This window comes from Acanthochromis polyacanthus, chromosome 15 (assembly GCF_021347895.1).
Source record: "Acanthochromis polyacanthus isolate Apoly-LR-REF ecotype Palm Island chromosome 15, KAUST_Apoly_ChrSc, whole genome shotgun sequence".
In the NCBI taxonomy this organism is placed as follows: Eukaryota; Metazoa; Chordata; class Actinopteri; family Pomacentridae; genus Acanthochromis; species Acanthochromis polyacanthus.
Genome location: NC_067127.1, coordinates 21,369,011 through 21,392,792, shown reverse-complemented (window position 1 = coordinate 21,392,792; position 23,782 = coordinate 21,369,011). Strand labels below are relative to the sequence as shown.

The following is a 23,782-nucleotide window of genomic DNA, read 5'->3' as shown; positions in this document are numbered from 1 at the left end:
GTTCGATTAATAGTCAAACACAGCGCTACCACTCTGCAGTGGTTTTAGGCGATAAAAATACTACACTACCACATAGTATTAAAATACAGCTAAATGTTTTTCTTTGGCAAGATATTGTATGTAGATATGCAGAATCTGAATTTCCTTTGGATAGAAATCATTTCGAGTTTCAAGAATCACCTTCCCTCAGAGGAAAGAAGCGTTTGTCACATGCACATTTTTTGTTTTGCTCATGCTTCTAACCAAACTGGCAGCACAAGGAGCGCTCTGCTCAAGCTCCCACTGTGGCCCGTTTGAAAACAAGGACTGTAAACTTGAGTAACTCCTGGACATGAGACAGAGAAGTTCTTGATGATTTAGTTGGTCGTTTCATTTCTAAAAGTCTCCACATTTCCCCTGCTGATTATCTTGATGCACTGGCGGTAACAGCTCACAAGTCGAGTTTGGCTCAGCTTGAAAGCCATGGACATGATGGCCATGCCAACAATGATGAACAGCGAGGTGAGCATGAAGTACTTGGGGTGGTTTGGTACAATGTCGCCAAAACCAATGGTCGTGAGCGTGATGAAGCAGAAGTAGTAGGGGTCAAAGTCCTCAAATTCGGTTTCCCACAGGGGCAGAATCAAACCGCCAAAGCAAATGTAGGTGAACACGATGAAAAGGATCAGCACAAAGGGAACATCCAGCATTTCCATTCCATCCCCTAACCCTGTGAAGTCCCATATGGCATATCCTCTGGGTGGTGGCGGCAGCCCATCTAGCTCTGGGCAGGAGATGGACCTGAGCAGAGGACCCGTTCTCAGTAATTTCTCTCTGATGAGAATCTTCTCGAAGATCTCTTTGTTGTTTTGGAGTTGGATGGATTTGTTTCGCACATCCGCCTGACTGTGCATCACATGCCGAATGTCAAGGGGTTCATGGATCACTACATCCTGGTTGAACACAAAGGTGCCGTCGTCCAGGGCCCGGTGACTCGAGTTCGCTGCCCTCTCTTGATCCTTCCTGGGAGACCAGGAATGGCAGTGGAAGTTTTTGATAAGGGTGTGAATGCGAACGTAGGCTCTGGACATCGTCACAGCGAGGAAATCTCCCACATCAAGAATGACCAGAAGCATGAGAGGGATGCCCACCATGGCGTACAAGACACACACTACCTTACCAGGCAGGGTAACCGGGTAGATCTCCCCATATCCTGCAACAAACAAGCGAAGAACAGACACTTTAGGACTATGAATCAGCAGTAGGATCGTCTAAGCTCTGATTTATGCAGGAATAAGGTGCTATAGTTGTAATTGCACCAACCACATCAAGTTTTTTGTAACAGACTTGTAAATACGATATTGATTTAATGGTTATTAAGCAGTTGCATTTTAAGTATGACGTTAAGTATCATTCTACTAAAACACATTTTTTTAATAATCTGGTTAACCTGCAATTTTGTTTGGTCTCTTTGGGGCAACAACAAAAAAAGGGGACAACATTGACATGGAATCATCTTTTAACAAGCAAAGTGGAAACTAAGTCCCAAATCATGGACCAGAGTCTAAGACTTGACCGTGTTCAAATGTTTAAAATGCTTCCTTCAAGATTTTCAAAGAGTCACCAGGAGAAGGCAGCATTCGAAGACAGCAGGATTTATGGTCGACAAAAAATTCAGGAGTAGTTCTTAGTAGTGATTAGCACCCCAAGAAAGACCAGTCACTTACGTTCATATGTGAGTCAAGGCAGGTGAGTGAATACTTTTGGCAATATAGTGTATCTCTGATGACTACAAACATTCAGTCTTTTAGTCCTGTTTTTGTTCTCTACAAACTACACAGAAAAATATCTGTTTGCTGCTTCATGATCCACAGCAGCTGGTCTCTATTTTATTTTCTTTAATCATTAAATTCCTTTTTAAAATACTGCTACTGTATATGTCTTTTCCTAAACTGGCAACATGGGAATTGTGGATAGATGAATGTAGTTCCCAACAGACAAGGCAAAAACAACAGACAATGTGCCACTAACAACTTCTAATAAGCTTTTTGCAATTATGTAAAAGGCAATCTCCTTTCAAAGTGCCTTCCCTTCTAAGAGGTATGTACTTCCTGTTGGGGCTGAGCCATTAGTCATTAGCTGGAAACTCTTTACCACTAATCATGTGTCTGAAAGTAACAGGCATAGCAATGTATCTTCACAAGGTTCTTACACATTACATCAGGTCCAGGAAAAAAAGCATGGTCTACATAGAAGTAAATGGTTTTACTCTATGCAATACAAAAATCAAGGGAGAAATACAGCATAAACTGAGAAGAAAAAAGCTTCTACTTTAATTTTTTTTTCTAATATTACCTTCTTTGGATAAACACAAATACATCAGCATTTAAATTTTCACATCAGGAAACTAATTTTTCAGAGATATAATAAGGTTTAGATTTCTGAATTATTAAAAAGACCAAAAATGTGTATTGGAAAGTAAATCTAAAAGAAAAAGTCCAACTGAAGTTGAATTGGTCAAGATATGAATGTGTTTAACAGATTGAATGGAATTCTTTCTCATTCAATATATTCTGATATTCTTTTCAACCCTACTAGCTCTGATGGAGGTCAGAGATAGAACAACATGGAAAAAGCCTCCTGCTCCTGCTCCTGCTCATTACTGCTGTTTCATGGTCAGTTGACAGCACACACGCTGACATTCATTTTCAGAAATATTTACATGTATTCAAACGGATCAAGGGGAAGAACGGGCAGTGGTTTATATGAGTCACAGATGTGAAAGTAAACACAGTTTGCTGCCTGTTAGGATGTGTCCCCGTTGCATGATTTGTGAAATGTTTCTCATTGTCTACACAAGCTGTTAGGGAGTTCTTGAATCAGCTCCCAGATGCCTGTCCTGATTACAGTAGGGGCATACATGCAGTGGGTTTTTGACTGATTTTAGAAAGCTCCAATAAAGTTCAATAGATGAGACCTTCCAAACTGTATCAACAAAATAAACTGTGAGCAAGCCTTGGCCACATTGGGACTAACATGTAGAGGCCACAGCCTTGTCAGTCCTCAGACGTTCTAAACAGCTGAATGCATCATGTGTAGATGTAAACAGAGCGCTGAGGCTGCCACTGCTGTTGGGAAAGTGAAGGCCAATTCTCTTTTTGCACATTACAAAAATATTCAAATCAAGTAAAGATGGTCAGTTTTGATTTTAAACCTGCACTAATAAATTCTCACTATACAGTACTGTTCAAAAGTATGATGTCACCCAGGCAATTCCATATTTTCCATGAAAACTCACACTTTTATTCATGTGCTAACATAACTGCACAAGGGTTTTCTAATCATCAATTAGTCTTTCAACACCACTAGCTAACACAATGTAGCATTAGAACGCAGGAGTGATGGTTGCTGGAAATGTTCCTCTGTACCCCTATGTAGATATTCCATTAAAAACTAGAAAAGCACTGAGAGAGTGCAGACCTCCGCTGAAAATAGAGAGGAAAACAGGAAACCCATGCAGTAAAGGAGCATGAGCTGGAATCAAACCTGCATCTCTGACACAGTTCTGTTTACAAATCACCTTCTTAACCAGTTGAGCTATCCGGACACCTTGCTCCATTTTGTTGGACGACATACTAACCTATGATGTTTTTGTCATATTTTGGACCACATACTAAAACATACTAAAAAATTCAAAGTGATCCAGAATCCAGGATCCTTTCCAGATTGCCACCAAAATTAAATCAGCTCTTCCTCTTACCATAGTCTACATCCCCTCAAAATTTCATGTGAATCTGCCTAGGCGTTTTTGAGTTATCTTGCTAACAGACAGACAGACAGACAGACAGAGGGACACACAAATGCCAGGTGTCACATAACCTCCTTGGCGGAGGTAATCAGCTGTTTCCAGCTAGAATAGCCATTTTCCACATTAACAATGTCTAGGCTGTATTTCTGATTCATTTAAATTTTCAGTGCTTTTCTATCAAAAATCAGGACATTTCTAAGTGGCCCCAAACTTTTAAATGGTAGTGTATGCAACAACTTTCACAATAAACAAAAAAACATATGTGTATTCAGATCCTTTACTGAAATAAAATTACCAACACAGTAATGTCAAAAATGATAAAAATAATAAGTCCTGTATTCAAAATGCTTCTTTAGCAAAGGTGCATAGATTTAGCAGCAAAATGTCATTGAAGTATTGCATTAAAATTTCTGGTTTCTGGAGTAGGAAGTATTATATTTACAACGTTACAGTGGTTATCATGTCAGATCTTCTGAGATGTATGCATTGTATTGATGGTTGAGATAAATTTCAGTAATATCTAGCACACACTTTAACTTCCTGGCAATGTCAATACCCGGAGCTGACACAGTCATTAGCACCAAAGTGCCTCAAACCACAAGTGACATGAAAAAAAGCCTTTTATGCTTTTCTGCGCCGCATGTTTGAGTGAAGTTTGGGCCATCTGGTCACTAACTCTAGACCATCACACTAGCAAGTTAGCTCATAATTTGCAAACATGTTTTCTGAAAGACAAACCAAAAAATGTAGACATGACTGATATTCGTGTTCAAAAATTATGTCCAGGATATAACAAACTGTGAAGAGTCCTCTGACATACTGCCAAACTCCTCCTCTGTACCACAGATAAATACACAGCTGGAATGTTAAGAAATATAGGTTATGTTTTTAAAGACATCATGAGGATCCATATAATAGTAAGATAAAGTCACTCAACAGTCCGGACACGTGACACATTCAAGATTTTTTCCTCCAGTTTTCCTATTTTCTACAAAGCAGAAAATTTGTGAAGGCATATCAGTCCCACAAAGTGCAGCAGATATGCATACAGCCGATCATGTCAGTTTGCAAAGCAGTAAAATTGTAAGTCACAAAACCAAAACAGTGAGCTAAATGACACTGTACAGCTCTAGTAGATATATCTCTGATAGCTTCATTGATCCTGCCAGATGGGGCTCAGCAGCATGTGTCGATCCAGAAAGCTATGTCCATCCAGCCATTTCCTATGCAATATTTATCCTGTAGAGGATTACGGGGGGGGGGGGGGGGGGGGGCGGAGTCTATCCCAGTTGACATAGAGCAAAAGGGAGGGCACACTCTGGACAGGTCCTCAGTCCATCACATGGACAGAAGGTTGCATGCTCACACCTTCAACAATTTAGAATCATTAACCTCAATGTGAGGCGGGAGGAAGCCGGAGCACCAGGTGAGAATCAACACAGGCACAACGAGAGCACACAAATTTGGATGTTCATAGGCCATTGCCAGTTTACCAGCTTCTTGTGTTTATAAATAGTTTATCAGTCACATTTAATTGCTGTATGCTACTTTTCATTGGCATTTGGAGTTTTTTCGTACTGACATGCCGCTGCTGATTACGATAAGCTCATATTGACTTAGAAATGGCTACCACAGTTGGCCAGCAAACCTATGCTGTGCCAGAATGGGTTTCCTTCAGTGCCATATGCTTATCTTAGGGCCAGTTTACGTGACAACAGTTTTAGGATGAAACTGAAAGGTTTTGTTGGGCTTGTGCTGCTCAGTCTACTGAAGTTATTGAATCTCCTTCAGCAAAATGTGTATTTGTTGCACTATTTCTGCAATCAGCGAAGACGCATTCAATATGTACACCAGATAATCAGCCCACCTCTACATCTGTACTTCTTCTGGTCTGTGGAGGAACAGGTAGTGGTCACATGTGGTATGTCTCTACATTGCTGACTACTGGCCTGGCATGCACACTGCAGCGCTTTCAGTCCTTACAGCGTTCCAGTTCAAATGCAGATTTTTTCACTCCACTGTCTTGTAAATGCAACAAGCCTAAGGAAAAACTTTTGTGTTTTTGAGTGAAACGTTGTGTAAAAGGGGCCTTAAAGATATATGCCACTTTGACTCGTTTAATCAGGCTTTATAGATGCTACAAAAAAATAATAATAAAGAATCAAGTGGTAAAAGGACCTGTAAACACCGTAGTTTTTGCAAATTTGATAGTAGTTGTGTCTATAAGTAAGAAACCAAACCCTAAGAATCATGAAAGTTTGTCAGGATAAAAGAGGTTACTGATGATAAGTCAAACCCAGCTACAGCAGGGGTCAGGAGGTGTAGGATGAGCTGAACAGCAGAAGATGCAGAGGGAATTTGAAAAATGAGGCAAAATGCCTTAAGAAAGCTTGGAATGATTCCAAACTCACTGCAATAAATAAACAAGAGTTTTCAAAGAAGAAGAAAAAAGTGACTATATCCCCTGATTTGAATCCAACTGAACATCTTTCAGTTTTTAAAGTAGATTGTACCAAAATACCCTCCTCTTGAAAAGAGCAGCTTAAAAAAGAATTATGTTTGAAGAATGGTGAACATCTCCAAACAGTTTTTGCCAGATTAGTACCACCCATGCTCAGGATCATCCAATATCTCATCAAAAATATACACAGTTGTGTAAAAATGAAAAGAAAGGGCACTCAGTAATAAAGCCTGTAGTTGTTTTTGTTCCTAAATATAGAGTTTAAAATCAGTCTTTCAAGTTTACTGTCTTTTTCTTCCTATATTCTTCTTGGGCTTTGGCTAAAAACTGACAGAATAACACTGAAAGGACAGAATTTGTAATCAGTAAGCATTCTAGTGATACAGATAGGGCTTCATTAGACGACCTCTGACTTACCAACTGTTGTGAAGACAGTGCAGCAGAAAAACATGGAGCCAAAAAAGCTCCACCTATCAGGTCTCTGGAACCAGATGGATTTAAACCCCTTCATCCTGGTGTACACTTCATCCACTATACACTTATGTGTGCAGGAGACATTTTCTGAGAGTAAACAGAGTAAATAGAGAGTAAAGCAAATTATTCAAGATTTATCTTTATTTATCACAAACACAATTATACACAGTATCATGCGTAATGAAATGCATTGAGTACCTGTTCCAGACCGAGATTAAGGTCACCCAGACAATTCCATGTTTTCCATGAAAACTTGCACTTTTATTCATGTGCTAACATAATTGCACTAATCATCAATGAGCCTTTCAACAGCATTAGCTAACGCAATGTAGCATTAGAACACAGGAGTGATGGTTGCTGGAAATGTTCCTCTGTACCTCTATATAGATATTCCATTAAAAATCAGCTGTTTCCAGCTGGAATCAAGAATCTTTATTGTCAATGTGTGTTTCCACACAGTGAAATTTCGATTGGTCGCTCCCAGCTATATATAAAAAACAGAAAAAGAGGTACACTAAATATATAAATAAAATTAAAATCCTCAAAAGATATAAATATATAAAAAGTAAATAGCTCGTGTATAAATAGGTAGTCATTTACCACATTAGCACTGTATTTCTGATTCATTTAATGTTATCTTCACTGGGGGGAAAAAATGCTTTTCTTCCAAAAATCAGGACATTTCTAAGTGACCACAAACTTTTGAATGGTAGAATATGTAACAACTTTTAAAACAAACAAAAAAATGTGTTGTATTCTACTGTAATTTGTGTGTATTCAGATTTACTGAAGTAAAAGTACCAATGCAATAATGTCAAAATGATTCAAAGAAATAATCCTGTATTTAAAATACATGGCTGAGACTAAGCTTCAGTAATGTCTAACACACATTTTAACTGCCTGAAAATGTCAATACCCAGAGATGATGCAGTCATTAGCATCAAAGTGCCTCAAACCACAAGTGACATGAAAAAAAAAGCCTTTTATGCTTTTCCGCGCTGCATGTTTGAGTGAAGTTTGGGCCATCTGGTCACTAACTCCAAACCGTCACACTAGCAAGTTAGCTCATAATTTGTAAACATGTTTTCTGAAAGACAAATCAAAAAAATATAGAAATGACTGATATTCATGTTAAAAAATCAGATCAATATGTCCAGCACATAACATAAACCCTGAAGAGCCCTCTGACATGCTGCCAAACCTCTGACATATTTACCACAGATGAATATCAAGAATCAAAAAACAAGGATAAAGAATCTTTTATGTCATTGCGTTTCCACACGACGGAATTTCGATTGGTCACTCCCAGCTATAGATAAAAGACAGAAAAAAGACACACGATATACAAATAAAATATAAATCCTCAAAAGGTATAAATATGTAAATAGTAAATAGCTTGTGTATAAATAGGTAGACATTTACCATATTGACAAAGTCTAGATTGTATTTCTCATTAATGTAATGTCATCTTCAGTGGAAAAAAACTGCTTTTCTTTCATAAATAAGGACATTTCTAAGTGAACCCAAACTGTCGATAGATAGATAGATAGATAGATAGATAGATAGATAGATAGATAGATAGATAATGCTCCAAAAATGGAAGGAAACACTCCATTCTTATGTTATTTTGTTCTCAATAAATTACACATTGTGTATCAATGATTGGGCAGTGGAAAACCAAATTTATTTGCCAACTGAGGGGGAATTAAGTCACTTAAACTTATTAAAAAGACTGATTCATATCCCAGAAGTTCAGCTGAACTGTTGTTATCCTGTGATGATTAAGTGTTAATTTTTGATAGATAGATAGATAGATAGATAAATAGATAGATAGATAGATAGATAGATAGATAGATAGATAGATAGATAGATAGATAGATAGATAGATAGATAGATAGATAGATAGATAGATAGATAGATAGATAGATAGACAGCAATCATTGAAAGTTCCTGACTGTCCACATATTTTGGTATTAAAGTCTCACTGCGATATTAAAAAGTACCACAAACGACTTACTGGTTTGGTTCTGGACAGTTAGGACAATGTCATCCAGAAACTTCAGGTACTCCTGCGGGGGGCTGTAGTCATTCCCTCCTTCTATGTACTTGAAGATGAGCGCACCCAGCGCTGCGTATGCAACCAGGGACAGGCACAGCAAAAGGTGAGGAAAGAGCCTCCAGAACCGCGCCGCGCATTTCCTGGACTCGTTTACAGCATTAATTCCTTTCTTCACCGACATCTTCTCCTTGTAGCAGCGCAGCTCCTTCGGTCTCTGAGTGCCAGGTAGCAGAGCTTAGTGCTCCGACAGTGTGTGCTGCTGAAGCAGAATGGACACTACATCATCCATCAGCCAAGCCCCCGAGGAGATCACAGGCTCTTCTGACTGCTCCCATCATGAGGGAGCAGCAGAAACACTACACCAGAAGTCAATCATCTGGCCAAGATTGATGGCAGTCAGCTAGGAAGTGTGAGCAACTCCACACCGTGCCTTTTTATATTGATTTTACAGTATCAACACAAAGTCCGGCAAGAAGCACTTCGCAGAATGCAAAAAATAACTGAAAGTTGTAGCATTTTACAGTTGTAGCTGGTAGGGCCATTTTTAACTAGTTTATATGTAGTTAGAAAGTTTAGCAGAGTTGAGGCTCCCATCAAAAAGTCATAAATTACATCTGACAGGTCATAAAATGATTAAAAGCAGAGAGAAGTTAAAATAACAGTTATAGTAACAGATAATCTAACAGATTATTGTAAATACTTAATATATTGACCTGTTCACATATAGCAAAAGGTCATTAAATTAAGTGATGACAGATGTTGGGGAAGGTGGGGGGGTAACTGATAGATATCTGAAAATGGGCCCTGACAACATTTCTTTTTGTAGGAGATCACAATTTAGTCAATGGCATGTTTGAGAAATCTTGCCCTCTTTAATGTAAAATGTTAACCTGATAAGTAACTGCAACTGTAAATAAATGCATTGGAGAAGAAGCTCACTATCTTCCTCTGATCTGCATTAGAAATATAAAGCACAAGGGCTTCAGAGCTGTTCTTATGTACAGTGTTTTGGTAAATTAATTCAGTGCCACTCCTGCCAGACAAAGCCATCCAGACTGTTAAAGCAATTATGCCCATGAATGTCTAAAAACAAATGGTCCTTGTCCTCGATCCTGCAGCAGGGGCAACAGGTGCTGCCGGGTTTCTATATTTAGTGAACCATGTGAGGGCCGACTGTATGTCGCAGTCAGAGAACAACTGTGGCCTGTTTCTGTAAATACATTAAAGCTACGAAAGATGATAAGCTACTTTTAACTTGTAAGTGACTACAGGTAAAGTTACTCATTTGATTGTTAAATGAATTACAATAAACTCATCAAATATTTATTTAGGAGGAGGACTGATGTGCATTAAAGGCTGTTTGTCAGTTTGCTGGGTTTTGTGGTTGGACTACATTCTACCAGTCAGGATGTGAGCGCTGTAATGCAGAGGGAGGAAGTAGGGCACTGATACACTGACCTAAGAACCACAGGGTTTGATCTAATGCATCGGTATGAGCAATTTTGATGCCACAGACACATGCTTACTCTGCAACCTACAAGCACTCACTAATTCATTGTAAACCCAAAGCACAGCTGTGGGATGATTGTTTGTTTAATGCATTTGCTCATAAAAGCATTACATGAGAAAAGTGATCACCAGACTTGCTCCTGCAGTGAGCATTACAGCCAAAAGCTCTACAAATGATGCTCATACTGTCACGCACCTCCTGCTCCAGCAAACTGGCTCATCAGCTTAATGATGAGCGGCTGTGCTCTCAGCACAGCCGGCGCGAATGAACAATCAGGGCCATATAAAGCCTGGCTCTCTCCTCCACTCCGACGCTGCATCATTGCCTCACCTTCCATGCCCATGACGCACTCCGCCATATCCTGCACTCTGTTCTCCGTCTCCTGCACGTCGCTCCATGGACTCTGTTTCCTCCGTTGGATTACCCTGCCTGTTTCCTTGCCATCGTCTCACTTCCTTCCTCGGCTCTGTCTGTTCTGCCCCTCTTCCGCCCGTTAGACACTGGATAATCTTTGAACATTCTGTGAGTCACCTTTCCCCGGAATTTAGTTTAGTTTTATGTTAGTTTACCTTGGCCTTCGGGTCCGCCCTTGGTTTAGTTTAGTTTATTTTCTCCTGCCCGTTGTTTCCCTCCTGCCTCTGTTATTAAGAGTTTTCTGTTCATATATTCCTATTTTCATTAAATCATTATTAATTTCACCCACCTGTCTGTGCCTGCTGCTTGGGTTCTACACGCCAGTTCGTGACACATGCACAGCTGCAATGTGGTGGTTTTTATCTGTGTCACTGACTGCAAGCCTAGCTTCCTACTGCAGACATAAATTACTGACCTAAATTAACATTTCAGATCACATTCATAACCAAATTAGTTTTTTAGCGAAGTGCCACATTTATGAGCTCATTTCATTAAATCATTATTAATTTCACCCACCTGTCCGTGCCTGCTGCTTGGGTTCTACACGCCAGCTCGTGACAGAATGATGCAGCCACTCAAAGAACCTAGCAGGCACCCCTGATTTCTTTTTTCACTTACCCTTTTTCCCCCACACCATGTCCAAATACAACTGGAACTCAGCTAGCGATAAAGGTACCATCCAGGGGACAACGGGGTTCCCCAAGAAAGGGTTCCCGGCCAAGATCTCCAGGGAGGTCCCCAAGTGCCTCCCTGGAGACATTTTTTTCCTGCGAGGAGAATAAGAAATATTTTTATTCACTTAGTGATTTGTACTGGGACTGGTGGGGGGACCATAGAAACATTCTGGTCACCTGGGGCCGAAGATTGGCTGCCCAGAAACCCTGGCTCATTTGCCACCTTCCAGAGTACATCAGGGATTTCTTAAACACTCCTTTATCATCCGTCACTCTTCCCGTCCCCGCCTCTCACCACACCTGTCCCCATTCTGCCTGCTCCCGAACTAGTGGAGTTTTTTACCCCTAATAATTCACTCAGTAGCCAGCCCAGCCCCGTTTACCCGCGATCCATAGCACCCCCTGCACAGAAGCCTGGTCGCCATAGGCGTGGCGCCAGGAAGTGCTCCCTTGTTCCTGCTCCAGAGGGGTTCTGCACCTCCTCAACCCCCGAGCAGGTCATAGTTGCCGTTGAGGAGAGGCCCCGTGCCACCTTCCTCCCGGTTTAGGAGAGGCCCCGAGCCGCCTCACTCCCTCCGGCTGAGGAGAGGCCTCGAGCCGCCTCACTCCCTCCGGCTGAGGAGGGGCCCCGTGCCGCCTCACTCCCTCCGGCTGAGGAGGGGCCCTGTGCCCCATCTTCGGTTCCTGTGGGGCCCATAGCCCCGTCTTCTGTCCTCGTGGGGGCCCTCACCCCGTCGAGGTTCCCTACCTCCTCTGCACCTTTAAAGGAGCCAAGAGCTCCCCCCGCGGCGTTAAAGGAGTCAAGAGCTCCCCCCGAGGCATCCAGAGAGCAAGATGCACCCCCAGTGGCGTCCAGAGAGCAAGATCCTCCCCCGCGGGTTCCAGAGAGCAGCTTTGGTGGGGCGAAATGCCTCCCCCGCAGCTTTGGTGAGGCAGGACGCCTCCCCCACAACCTCGAAGCTAACCGCTTCCCCTGATTCCGTGATGAGGCATAACGCCTCCCCTGTCTTAAGGAGGCGTGCCACCTCCCCTGCATCTTTAAAGAGGTGCTCTGCCTCTCCGGCATCTCTAAGGAGGTGTTCCGCCTCCTCTGCAGCCTTAAGGAAGCGCCCCGCCTCCGCTGCAGCCTTAAGAAGGTGTTCCGTCTTCCACGAATACTTTATGGGGCATAACGCCTCCCCCAAATACTTTATGGGGCATAACGCCTTCCCCGAATCCTTACTGAAGCATAATGCCTCCCCTGAGTCCTTAATGAGGCATAATGCCCCCCCTGCCTTAAAGGAGGCGTTCCGCCTCCCCTGCAGTCTTGAGGAGGCGTCCCGCCTCCCCTGCAGCCTTGAGGCAAATCGCCTCCTCCGAACCCTTGAAGAGGCGTGGCACCTCCTCGGCAGCCTCGAGGAGGCGTAGCGCCTCCTCGGCAGCCTTGAGGAGGAGTAGCACCTCCCCCCCGAGTCCTGAGGAGACAAAGCATCTCTCCTGAACCCCTGAAGAGGCGTAGCGCCTCCTCGGCAGCCTTACGGGGGCATAGCTCCTTCTCGGCAGCCTTGGGGATGCGTAGCGCCTCCCCCCGAACCCAGAGGAGGCATGACGCCTCCTCGACGGCCTTGAGAGGGTTTAGCTCCTCCTCGGCAGCCTTGAGGGAGCATAGCTCCTCCTCGGCAGCCTTGAGGGAGCTTAGCGCCTTCCCCCAATGCCTGAAAAGACTTAGTGCCACTCCAACACCAAGTGGTCCCCCTGCAGGGGCCACTCCAACATCCTGTGGTTCCCCTGCAGGAGTAGTCTCCCCACACCTGTCCCCAGCCCCAAATCCAGTCCTGCACCCCTAAAGGTCCCCAACTCTTGGTTTAGTCCAGTCCCTCCTGTCCCTCCAGTCCTTTCAGTCCCTCCTGTCCCTCCAGTCCTTTCAGTCCCTCCAGTATTTCCTGTCCATCTAGTCCCTCCTGTCCTTCTAGTCCTTCCAGTCTCTTCTGTCCCTTATTCCATTCTGCCTCCTGTCCCCTGAGGGGTCCCCAATTCCGAGTCCAGTCCCATCCCCAATCCGGCCTCCTTGCCTTGGCTCCAGCTCTGCCCCCGGAGGGGCCACCGGTTCCAGCTCTGCCCCCGGAGGGACCACCGGCCCGACCCCAGGAGGGGTCCCACCATCGCCGGTTCCCAGTCTGGCTACCAGCCCGACCCCAGGAGGGGTCCCACCGTCGCCGGTTCGCAGTCCGGCCCCCGGATGGTCCCCGTCGATCCAGCTGCTGGTTCCCGGAGGGTCCCCGTCGATCCTGTTGCCGGTTCCCAGTCCGGCCCCCGGAGGGTCCTCGTTGATCCAGCTGCCAGTTCCCAGTCCGACCTCCAGAAGGTCCCCGTCGGGCCTGCTGCCGGTTCCCAGCCCGACCTCCAGAGGGTTCCCGTCGGGCCCGCTGCCGGTTCCCAGTCCGGCCTCCAGAAGGTCCCCGTCAGGCCCGCTGCCGGTTCCCAGCCCGGCCTCCAGAGGGTTCCCGTCGGGCCAGCTGCCGGTTTCCAGCCCGGCCTCCAGAGGGTTCCCGTCGGGCCCGCTGCCGGTTTCCAGCCCGGCCCCCAGAAGGTCCCCGTCAGGCCCACTGCCGGTTTCCAGCCCGGCCTCCAGAAGGTCCCCGTCAGGCCCGCTACCAGTTCCCAGCCCGGCCTCCAGAAGACCCCAACTGATTCAGCTGCCGGTTCTCAGTCCTCTGGCTATCAGTTCCCGGTCCAGCCCCTTCCTCTCCAGCCCCCGGGCCGTCCTCCGGAGTGGTCCCTTCAGCCTGTCCGACTTCAGCCTGTCCGACTCCAGCCTGTCCAGCCCCTGGACCATCCTCCGATGTTGTCCCCAGCCCGCCCGTCCCTCGGGCTGCTTCCCGGTGCGGTCCCTCCTGCTGGATCCCTGCCAGTCCCGAAGTCACCCGCTGGCACCCCAACCGGTCCAGTGTGCGCCAGGAGGCGCACCTTGTGGGGGGGTACTGTCACGCTCCTCCTGCTCCAGCGAGCCAGCTCATCAGCTTAATGACGAGCGGCTGAGAGCACCGCCAGCGTGAATGAACAATCAGCGCCGTATAAAGCCTGGCTCTCTCCTCCACTCCGACGCTGCATCATTGCCTCACCTTCCATGCCCACAACTCACTTCGCCATATCCTGCACTCTGTTCTCCGTCTCCTGCACGTCGCTCCATGGACTCTGTTTCCTCCGTTGGATTACCCTGCCTGTTTCCTTGCCATCGTCTCACTCCCTTCCTCGGCTCTGTCTGTTCTGCCCCTCTTCCGCCCGTTAGACACTGGACAATCTGTGGACATTCTGTGAGTCACCTTTCCCCGGAATTTAGTTTAGTTTTATGTTAGTTTACCTCGGCCTTCGGGTCCGCCCTTGGTTTAGTTTAGTTTAGTTTATTTTCTCCTCCCTGTTATTTCCCTCCTGTCTCTGTTATTAAGAGTTTTTCTGTTCATATATTCCTATTTTCATTAAATCATTATTAATTTCACCCACCTGTCCGTGCCTGCTGCTTGGGTTCTACACGCCAGTTCGTGACACATACACAGCTGCAATGTGGTGGTTTTTATCTGTGTCACTGACTGCAAGCCTAGCTTCCTATTGCAGACATAAATTACTGACCTAAACTAACATTTCAGATCACATTCATAACCAAATTAGTTTTTTAGCGAAGTGCCACATTTATGAGCTGCACTATAGGAGGTTGTCAGGGTCGATGCTGGGTGTACAAAACAGTGAACTCTCATGCCAGAAACCACAGTTCACATCCAGAGTCCTGTCTGTGTCTTAAGCAATGCTTGCATTTAAGGTTATGGTCAAAGGAAGATGGTGATTTTTTTTTGGTAAATGTAGAAAATGCATTGTGTCAGAAGATAGTGTGGATTTTTTGTATCCAGATTAAAGAAAGATCCTGGTCTACGTGGTTATTTTATAGAAGAACAGAATCTTTATTGAACCTAAAGAAAGTGCTAAACATAAGCATGAATGCTGTACTCAACTTAACTTATATCAAAAACAAACATTATTATTATGTATTATGGAATACATTTAAGGTACATATAACAACAATTATCTCATTATGTTCATAGAAAATGTAATTTGGCTGCAGTTCCATTTTCCGTGAGAATGTATTTGCTGTTGTATTTTAGCTGTTTGGGAGTATACTTTCTAGGAGACAGGGCTGAGCATGAGCATCTCTGCAAAACGTCATGGCAATTAATCAAATTTATGTATGTTACTCCATATCAAAAATGTCAACTTGACTGTTAAACCAAGAGTTCCAAAAACGAAGTTGAACAGTCATTTAGACAAGTTTGCTTGACTCAATGCTTTCATCACAACAGTGGTGCAGGCTGAGTTTGGAACGTGATAGCCAAGTGGTTTACGTGCATTTCACATGCCCTGAGCAGTGGACCTCTGTTTTTTGTTGTTTTGTTTATTTATTTCCCTACTCTCTTGCGCATTTCCTGCTTCTCTTTTCACTGCCCTTGTCCAATAAAGGCAGAGGATGAGTGCTTTGGACAGTAATATTGTAAAGGCACATGCTGCAATATAATTACTACTAGGTGTTATATACAGTTTGTTAAAACTGATTTAGTTGAAGCCTGTATTATTTTACAATGGCTTTTAAATCCGTCATTATTTCTAATGTTGTAGGCTTGCTTTGATGTTTAAAATTGATACTAAAGATTTTTGTGTATTTTAGCTGCAGAATTATCGGTTTAATGTAATAATGACCATAATTGGCATAAGACAGACATGCTACAGCACTGGGGAGGTCCGGGGAATGTTGGCTTCTCTCTGTAAAATGCAGCACTTGAACAACTCTTACGTCTGCTCAGCATCAGTGGAATAAACATTTGGCTGGCATTCTGGTTAAAATAAACACCCATCAGAAAGTAACGCTGCTCTGGCCTCTGCTCATCTCATTATTTAACGCGACACCAAAGCGAGTAGTCAGAAAGGAGAAGCACAGTAATGCTGTCTGGGCCCAGACTCGATGTTTTAGTCAAAGCTTTTAAAGGCAAGTTTAGTCAGCTGTGTTTGTCTTAATGTGACTTATTTTGAGGTAAACTTTAGGGACCTTACTTAGGCCTGCTAATTCACTGTGGCCTGGGTTTATATCTGAGGCTAATTTTGGCAGAGCATTGTTGTATGACAGTTCAACGTGACAAATGTGGGCCAGAGTAAAAGCCTGGTGTTCTAACAGTGCATGACAGTACAGTGTGAATGGAGGACTGTTCCAATAACCAAACTTTTAATGGAAACTCAGGTAGAAATGCTTTGGTCAGTGGGGCAATTTTTAAAGCCTTCAGTCAAGTGAAGCCAAAGGGAGTTTTGTAGCCTTAAAGCTCCAGCTGCTAAGGGTGTAGGCTAAGCTGTAGCTGATGTACACCTACTCCAAAAAGTAACCCCACATCTCCAGTCTGTGTGGGAGCTGCACAGCTACCATGTAACTACAGGCTAGAAGAGCTGAAGATAGCTTTAGAACAAGATAGATAGATAGATAGATAGATAGATAGATAGATAGATAGATAGATAGATAGATAGATAGATAGATAGATAGATAGATAGATAGATAGATAGATACTTTATTAATCCCAAGGGAAACTCAAGTTTTCAGCAGCGTACATACAACAACATAAATAACAAAAAGGCAGGTTAGTAACATTAACATTAAATGTTAGTATATACTCTAAAAACTTGCTGTACAATACTGTAAAAAAAAACTCTTCTAATTTCAAAATTTATACAATATTAAATGTAATTAAAATTCAATGTACCTTATTTACACATTTCAAGGCATGGTGATTTAAAGTGAATTTGAGTGTTTTTACCTTCGTGTCGTACTGCAGGCCGAACTGACCAGTTTTAAAGTTTAAAAATGTGGAAAATATATAAATATTTTCACAGTGAAACTTTTGATGTCCACATTTTTGGAATTTTTTGGGGCAAAAAAAAAAGAAACATTTAAAAAAAAATGTTTCTTAAGAACACTCACAAAAATCAACCAAATTCCAGTGAATTTCACTGGATTTTGGTTGTTTTTGTGAATGTACTTAAAGGAAATATTAGAAGTTGTACTGATATACATGTAATCACTTTTGATATTTGTAGGATTTTTTAAAATAAGATTTGTACCCTTTTTAAAAAAAAAAATTATTAAGAGTTTTCTTGCCAAATTTGGGGAATTTTTTATTATCTTTTTAATAAAATTTTTAAGAGAAACGTTTAGGAATTGTTGGAATTTTCTTCCTGAAGGTTCTGTACAGTCTGATGGCCAGATGGACAAACTGAAGACAAAATTAAGCAGACTGAAGAAAGGTCCAGGAATCTCCTTTTCGGTAATGCACATCCAACATAACCACTGAAAAAATTCAGTGTTTTCACTACTCATTTACACTGAAAAGGACTTTGTTACAGTCGAAAAAGTAAAGGTAACTTGTTGCTTCCAGCAGTGAAAAACTGTCATATTCTAACCAAAGTGTGCACAGTGGGTCACCTTCATGTCGTCTGTAGGGGCAGTTAGGAGGCCTTAATCAGGCAGTAAAAAAAAACAAAACACAGCTTCAGTTGTGTGTTTTTGTATTAGACTGGTGTTAGATGGTACAAAAACCAAAGGAAGATGGCTGTGCAGAATTTCAGCCAATACAGTGTTTTATTAATGTAAAGCAATTTTATATCACACAATCATTTTATACTACATTTGACAAACATTGACTTTTCATTGGATTCACGTGTACAAAAATGATACACTGAGTGCACCAGTTTTCTCAAGATTAGTTCACAAAAAAAGTTTATAGGAAAAAATGAAATCATGCTACAACGTAATTCAATCCCATTTGGAAACAGAGGGCGTTGATAGTGTATTAAGCTTTCTGTCATATCCTGATACCATTAACACAATCTAATTTCTCTATTATCGCAGGTCCTCTCCTTCAGTTCATGATAATATCCTCTGTGTTCTGCCACTTAAGCCTGGGTTGGACTTGGGACAGACGCCAGGTACTCACATTTAGAGGAAGTCATAGCCATAAACTTTGTTGCTCCAATGTCTATCACGGTGTCAGTTTTATACTCAGCAAAATCTGCTTCAAAGCCGTGTCGTAGTCTGACATTTTGATAAACGTTCTTTGCCATTATATTCATTTCTGCACATCCAGTGTAGAGGTAGACATTTGTTGTCCTATGTAAATGCTACTGAAGTGAATTGAAATAAGGTCATCGCTACGATGGTCCAGAGAGCTCCGAGTACTGCACCTACAGAGACAACACGGTCTCACGGGGATTCGTGAAACTGTTACGTAAATTTTTGTTTCTTTTTCGTGCGCACCAACACGATTTCGTCATGTTTTTCGTGCCGCTCACCACGAAATGTTTTTCGTGTTGCTCACAACGAAACCCGCTGTGGTAATCACAGCTGAAAGTGGTTTATACCAGCGGATTCATGACGATCTAAGCTGTCCATCGGCGTATACTGCTTGTGTGATCGCGTTTGCGGCCGCCGGCCGCCGGACATTCTTGAAATTCCTATGCAAATTGGGAAAAAAAAAAAAAAAAAAAAAAAAAGGTAAGTGTACCACCGGGTTATGGTTATGGTTAGGGTTATGGTTAGGGACGATGTCATGCAAAATATAGCGTTGGATTCGCCATGGTTTTACATTAAAAATATAATACACACATTCGTTTGAAATACGTTCTGGGTGGCACGAAAAGTCCGCCGTTTAAAATACATTGGTGCGCATTTCGTGGTGAGCGGCACGAAAAACATGACGAAATCGTGTTGGTGCGCACGAAACCGAAACTAAAACTTACGTGACAGTTTCACGAATCCTCGTGAGATCGGGCTGACAGAGAACACATGCAGATAGACAAAACACAAGCGATTTCTGAAAACATCTTTCAAAGACAGAAAGCACAACCAAACACCGAAATCAGCTACAAATTTTGGAAACACAGCCAAATACTGAAGGGCATGACAAATAGCAGGGGCAAAAGGCACAAACCACCAACCACAACATGGGTCTTTTTGCATGTCAATTCACATCTTTCAATCAAGCTTTATTTATATAGCACTTTTCATACAATTAAAATGCAACACAAAGGGCTTTACAAGATTTAAAAACATTAAAAACAAGAAAACCCATCCCTCCCTCCCTCCACATATACAAACGTGGACACAACTACACATGCACGCACCCACACTTCTCCCCACATTGTCCGCCATCCCTGTACCACAGCTTTCTGATGAAAGCCCACACAATAACAATAAAAATATTAAAAGGAGCGATGACTCATAAGAAGTCTTCCTATGTGATATTTAGTACAATTTAAAAAAAAATAACATGATATTTGCACAGGGCTGCACGGTGGATTGGTGGTTAGCCTTGCAGCTAGAAGATACTCGGTTCACGTCCCGCCTTCCTGGGATCTTTCTGCTTGGAGTTTGCATGCTTTCCCTGTGCATACGTGCGTTTTCTCTGGCTTCCTTCCAAAAAATATGCTGAGGTTAAATGGTAATTCTAAATTGTCCGTAGGTGTGAATGTGAGTGTGATTGTTTGTCTCTATATGTAGCCCTGTGACAGACTGGTGACCTGTCCAAGGTGTCCCCTGCCTTCACCTTCAGTCAGCTGGAATAAACTCCAGCCCCCTGTGACCCTAATGAGGATGAAGCTCTTAACAATGGATGGATGGATGACATTAATGGGCTGGAAATACTGATAGCTGGACAACTGCCAAAACCAGCCATATTTGCAACCCTATAGCTCTCTTATACTTTACAATAGAAATGTCATTCAAAGTGAAAGCAGGTCACAAGGATTTGAATATCATTCATCTAGATCTGAGTTTTGAAACCTTTGATATAATTTTTTACACATTCAGTCTAAGTTTCATTAATTTTTGTAAAGTTCAGAATTTTTAGTCAGTTAGAGGCCAAATGTAAAGTAACAGTTCAGATAACAATTTTTATTTACACGAACAATTTATTTATAAAATGCTTTTATTTCTGTTCTCTTTTACCCAGTTTGAGCTTCATTGCGGTAGGATTTATGTTTTTTCATGGCCAAACCTTTCACAGACTCTCATGACATCTGAGTCCCAAAATTTTGTGTGAAAATCAGAAACAGTGAGTCTCTCCAACTTGCCACCAAATCTCTAACGCTCGGTATGTAAATAAAAAGATATCAGCATGTTCAAATCAAGATTGTGCTTCACATGGTGGAATTTTTTTTCAGTGCAACTTGTAGTTTTTGAGCTGTGACAGTTTGTTTGCGCGTCTGATCCTGTCTGCTCGTCACTCTGCACACAAACTCTGGGTTTTCTCCTCCTTCCTCCACTGAAAAGACGTTTGAGATTTATGCTGCTGTTATTTGTTTAATCCAGACTAAATGACAGAAATCCACAACTGTAATTTGATATCAGGACTCAGTTATTAAATGTCAAAACAAGCCATGTGACTCTAAAAACTCAACAGCTTTACAAATTCTAAGATTAAACTCTCCACAAGGATCCAAAATAAGCTGGAATTCTAGATGAGAACTTTAATGATTCTTCATTTCCTTCCTGAAAACTTTGGTCAATAAAAAAGAGAAAAACTAATATTTTCAGCTGAACTAAAGACAGACTTTGTGATTTTTCTGCTCATGTTTTGTTGTTGTAAACTTACTCTTTCAAATAAATAGCCAGCTAACCCCCTGGAAATCAGCGTTTGTCCTGTTTTTGTGTCGCTCCTCTGCGACCCTAGACAGCCGGTTGTAATGTTTTTTGAGCAGCACACCATATTCTGATGTTTTTACAGTGAAGGTTCTACTATAAAACCAGTTTGACATGTTCAGGCGTTCTATGAGTGAAAACTCAGAGATTTCAGGTATCAGAAGGTGGTTTTCAACTTTCTTTGTTAACTTTCTGCTTCAACTTTAAACTAAATTTACTTCACTAAGCCAGCCCTCTGGACTTCCAGTAAGCTGTGTTCCTATTGGCTGTCCAGGTGGCTGCTTGGTGTTATCGGGAACACCTGAGCAGCTCAGTGTCTTCCTGCTTTAAGTCTGCAGTCAAACATTTCCTCTGCTTCTCTCCACTGAACCGGGTTTGGCTCTGTTGCTTTAGTTTGTTCTCTTGGCATTGACTTGCGGCTTCCAGCAGTAAAATCGTCTTTAATGTGTTTCTTGGTGTGTTTTAGGGCTTTGTACTGGATAGTTGTCTTGGTAAATGTGGTTCTTTAGCCACAGTTAGCACATGGTGCTAATGTGTGCAGTGATTAGTGGATTTGGTGCAGCTGAGTTGTGTCTTTATCTTGGGCTGCAGTGAGTCTTTAGAGGTTTTTGGTCAGACACATTCTGTATTCTTGTTTGTGAACCAACGTTGGTTGTCCAGAAGGTAAGAGTTCCTGTCCTGATTCTCTGTTTGAAGAGGTTCTCTGGTAGGCTGCAGGAGACTTTAGTGTCTGGGTTGTACTAGTTTGGTTTTTGTACGGTTTCATTTGGACAACTATCTTGAGGCCCCTCCATGTGGTTTAGTGAGGTTTCCTGGAACAGTTTTACAAAGCAGAAGAGACTTTGAGAGTTTTTAGGAAGATCTGGAAACCAGACTCTAGAGCAGCAGAAACATTTGTTAGCAGTTTGAGAAGAAGGTGAGCTTCAGAGTAGAAGGTTTAGGTTTAGTTCAGGCAACTTGACTTATTCTTGTGATCTATGGAGAGAATTTTGTTTCTTTATTATTCAATCAATCAAAAAAGGTTTTGCAACCAAAAAAGAGAGCTGAGACCAAAAAACAAAGTTGCAATCAAAAACTAAAAGATCAATCAAATAGAATAGATCTGAGACCAAAAATATTTAATTTTTGAGATCAAAACAGAACAGGTTGCAAATGAAAATATAATAATTTGAGAATATATTGACTTAACTTCAATCAAAACTAATATGTTTTGCTTGCAAGTTCAAAAGTTTTGGTTGTGAATTCTAAAGTTTTGTTTGCGAATCTGACTGAACCAAATGTGCGGGGCCAACGCTGGTGGACAAGACAAGAGTTCCTATTGGTCGGTTTGACCTTGCTCCACCACTCCCCTCTGTGCTGTTGCTGGCTGCTTCCGTGCTAGGTAAATTGGTAGCCGGTTGCACACAAATTAATTATGCTAAATATTTTAGGCTACAACCGGTGTTCAAGATTAACTGGTGTTCCGATCAACTGGTGATAGCAGGGTTTCTGAGCAGCCTGTCCTCAAACCAAAAACGACCACATAGGTCGTCTGTACACGCCGTATTACGACCGAGTGTTATGTTTTGACTATGCGACCTCTGGCGGTTGAGTAAATATCGACACTCCGGTGTCGCAGGTGAAACGTCACCATGAACAAACTTTTATCTAACACTATCCCTATCCCTTTCCCTCACCCTAATCCTAACCATAACCCTAAACCCGTGCTGGGAAAGTGAGGAAAAAGCCGTTTTGCGAGGGAAAAGCCGTTTCTCGCATGAAATCCCGTAATGCGTTCCTTTTCCCTGTAGGGGCGCTAACGTAAATACGCTCTCATGGGTCGTATTCTGGTGCACGTTACATACGACCGATGTGGTCGTATGAATTTGATTACTTGTTGTTCTGAGACAGATGTTTCATCGGCGTGGCTTTTCAGGACCCCTCACCTACTGACCAGGAAATAAACAATGGGACAACTTCGTCTATAAAACGAGATTTCTGCTGTTCTATACATTTCGGTCTTGACAAAATAACTGAAAATAAGAGGCGTTCTCATTTTAAGAGTCATGTGCTGTCAGGCTACATGAAAGAAAAACTACGTAAATGCGGTTGGGACGACTGGAGCTGTGATCACTGTTTACCGCAGTTTACCGTTTACTCCTGTCAAAGCATCAGACAGGAGACCAGCACACGGTGTGCATGTTATTTAACAAGAAGTTCACCAAGCCGGGGCGGGTGATAACAGAATGCCGAAGTGTTGCAGTGTAACATTAATATATTGATACAGTCTTGGCAAGTTTAGATCACATTGTAGCTACATTGTCTTATTTAAATAACACAAACGTCAAAATTTGACCAAAACAGCCCAGCAGTATTTAACGTATTGGATTTGAAATGCAGCAGCAGAACTTTGTTGTCATACTACTCTAAACTGATATGTCACTGGAAAAGACACCAATTCCTTTCAGTATGTCATATACCGGGGCATTAACTCAGGTGACTGAACAGGAAGATAAACCCGATGTGGCGGTCTGGGTTCAACTCCAGCTCATGGCTTTCTGCTGTAGGTTTTCTCTCTACTTACCTATCAAATTAAGCTAATAAAAAGGAAAAAAAAATATTTAGTCATAGCTATTGATAGTCATAAGTATATATAAGTGTAAAGGTGTTCAGTGAAGAGGCAGTTTTTAGTCTGAGAGGGAATCTGCAGATGGTACTTGGCGT

At 42.4% G+C, this 23,782-nt stretch overlaps 1 protein-coding gene across 1 annotated transcript; it reads right to left on the bottom strand.

The window, feature by feature from the left end:
* Positions 1–9,491, bottom strand: kcnk18 (potassium channel, subfamily K, member 18). The gene is made up of 3 exons (XM_022216456.2): positions 8,740–9,491; positions 6,666–6,809; positions 1–1,192 (listed from the first exon to the last, which is right to left on the bottom strand). Exons 1-3 carry the CDS (start codon positions 8,960–8,962, stop codon positions 357–359), a joined length of 1,203 nt encoding a protein of 400 aa, XP_022072148.1. The 5' UTR covers positions 8,963–9,491; the 3' UTR covers positions 1–356.
* Between the last annotated feature and the right edge of the window lie 14,291 nt (positions 9,492–23,782).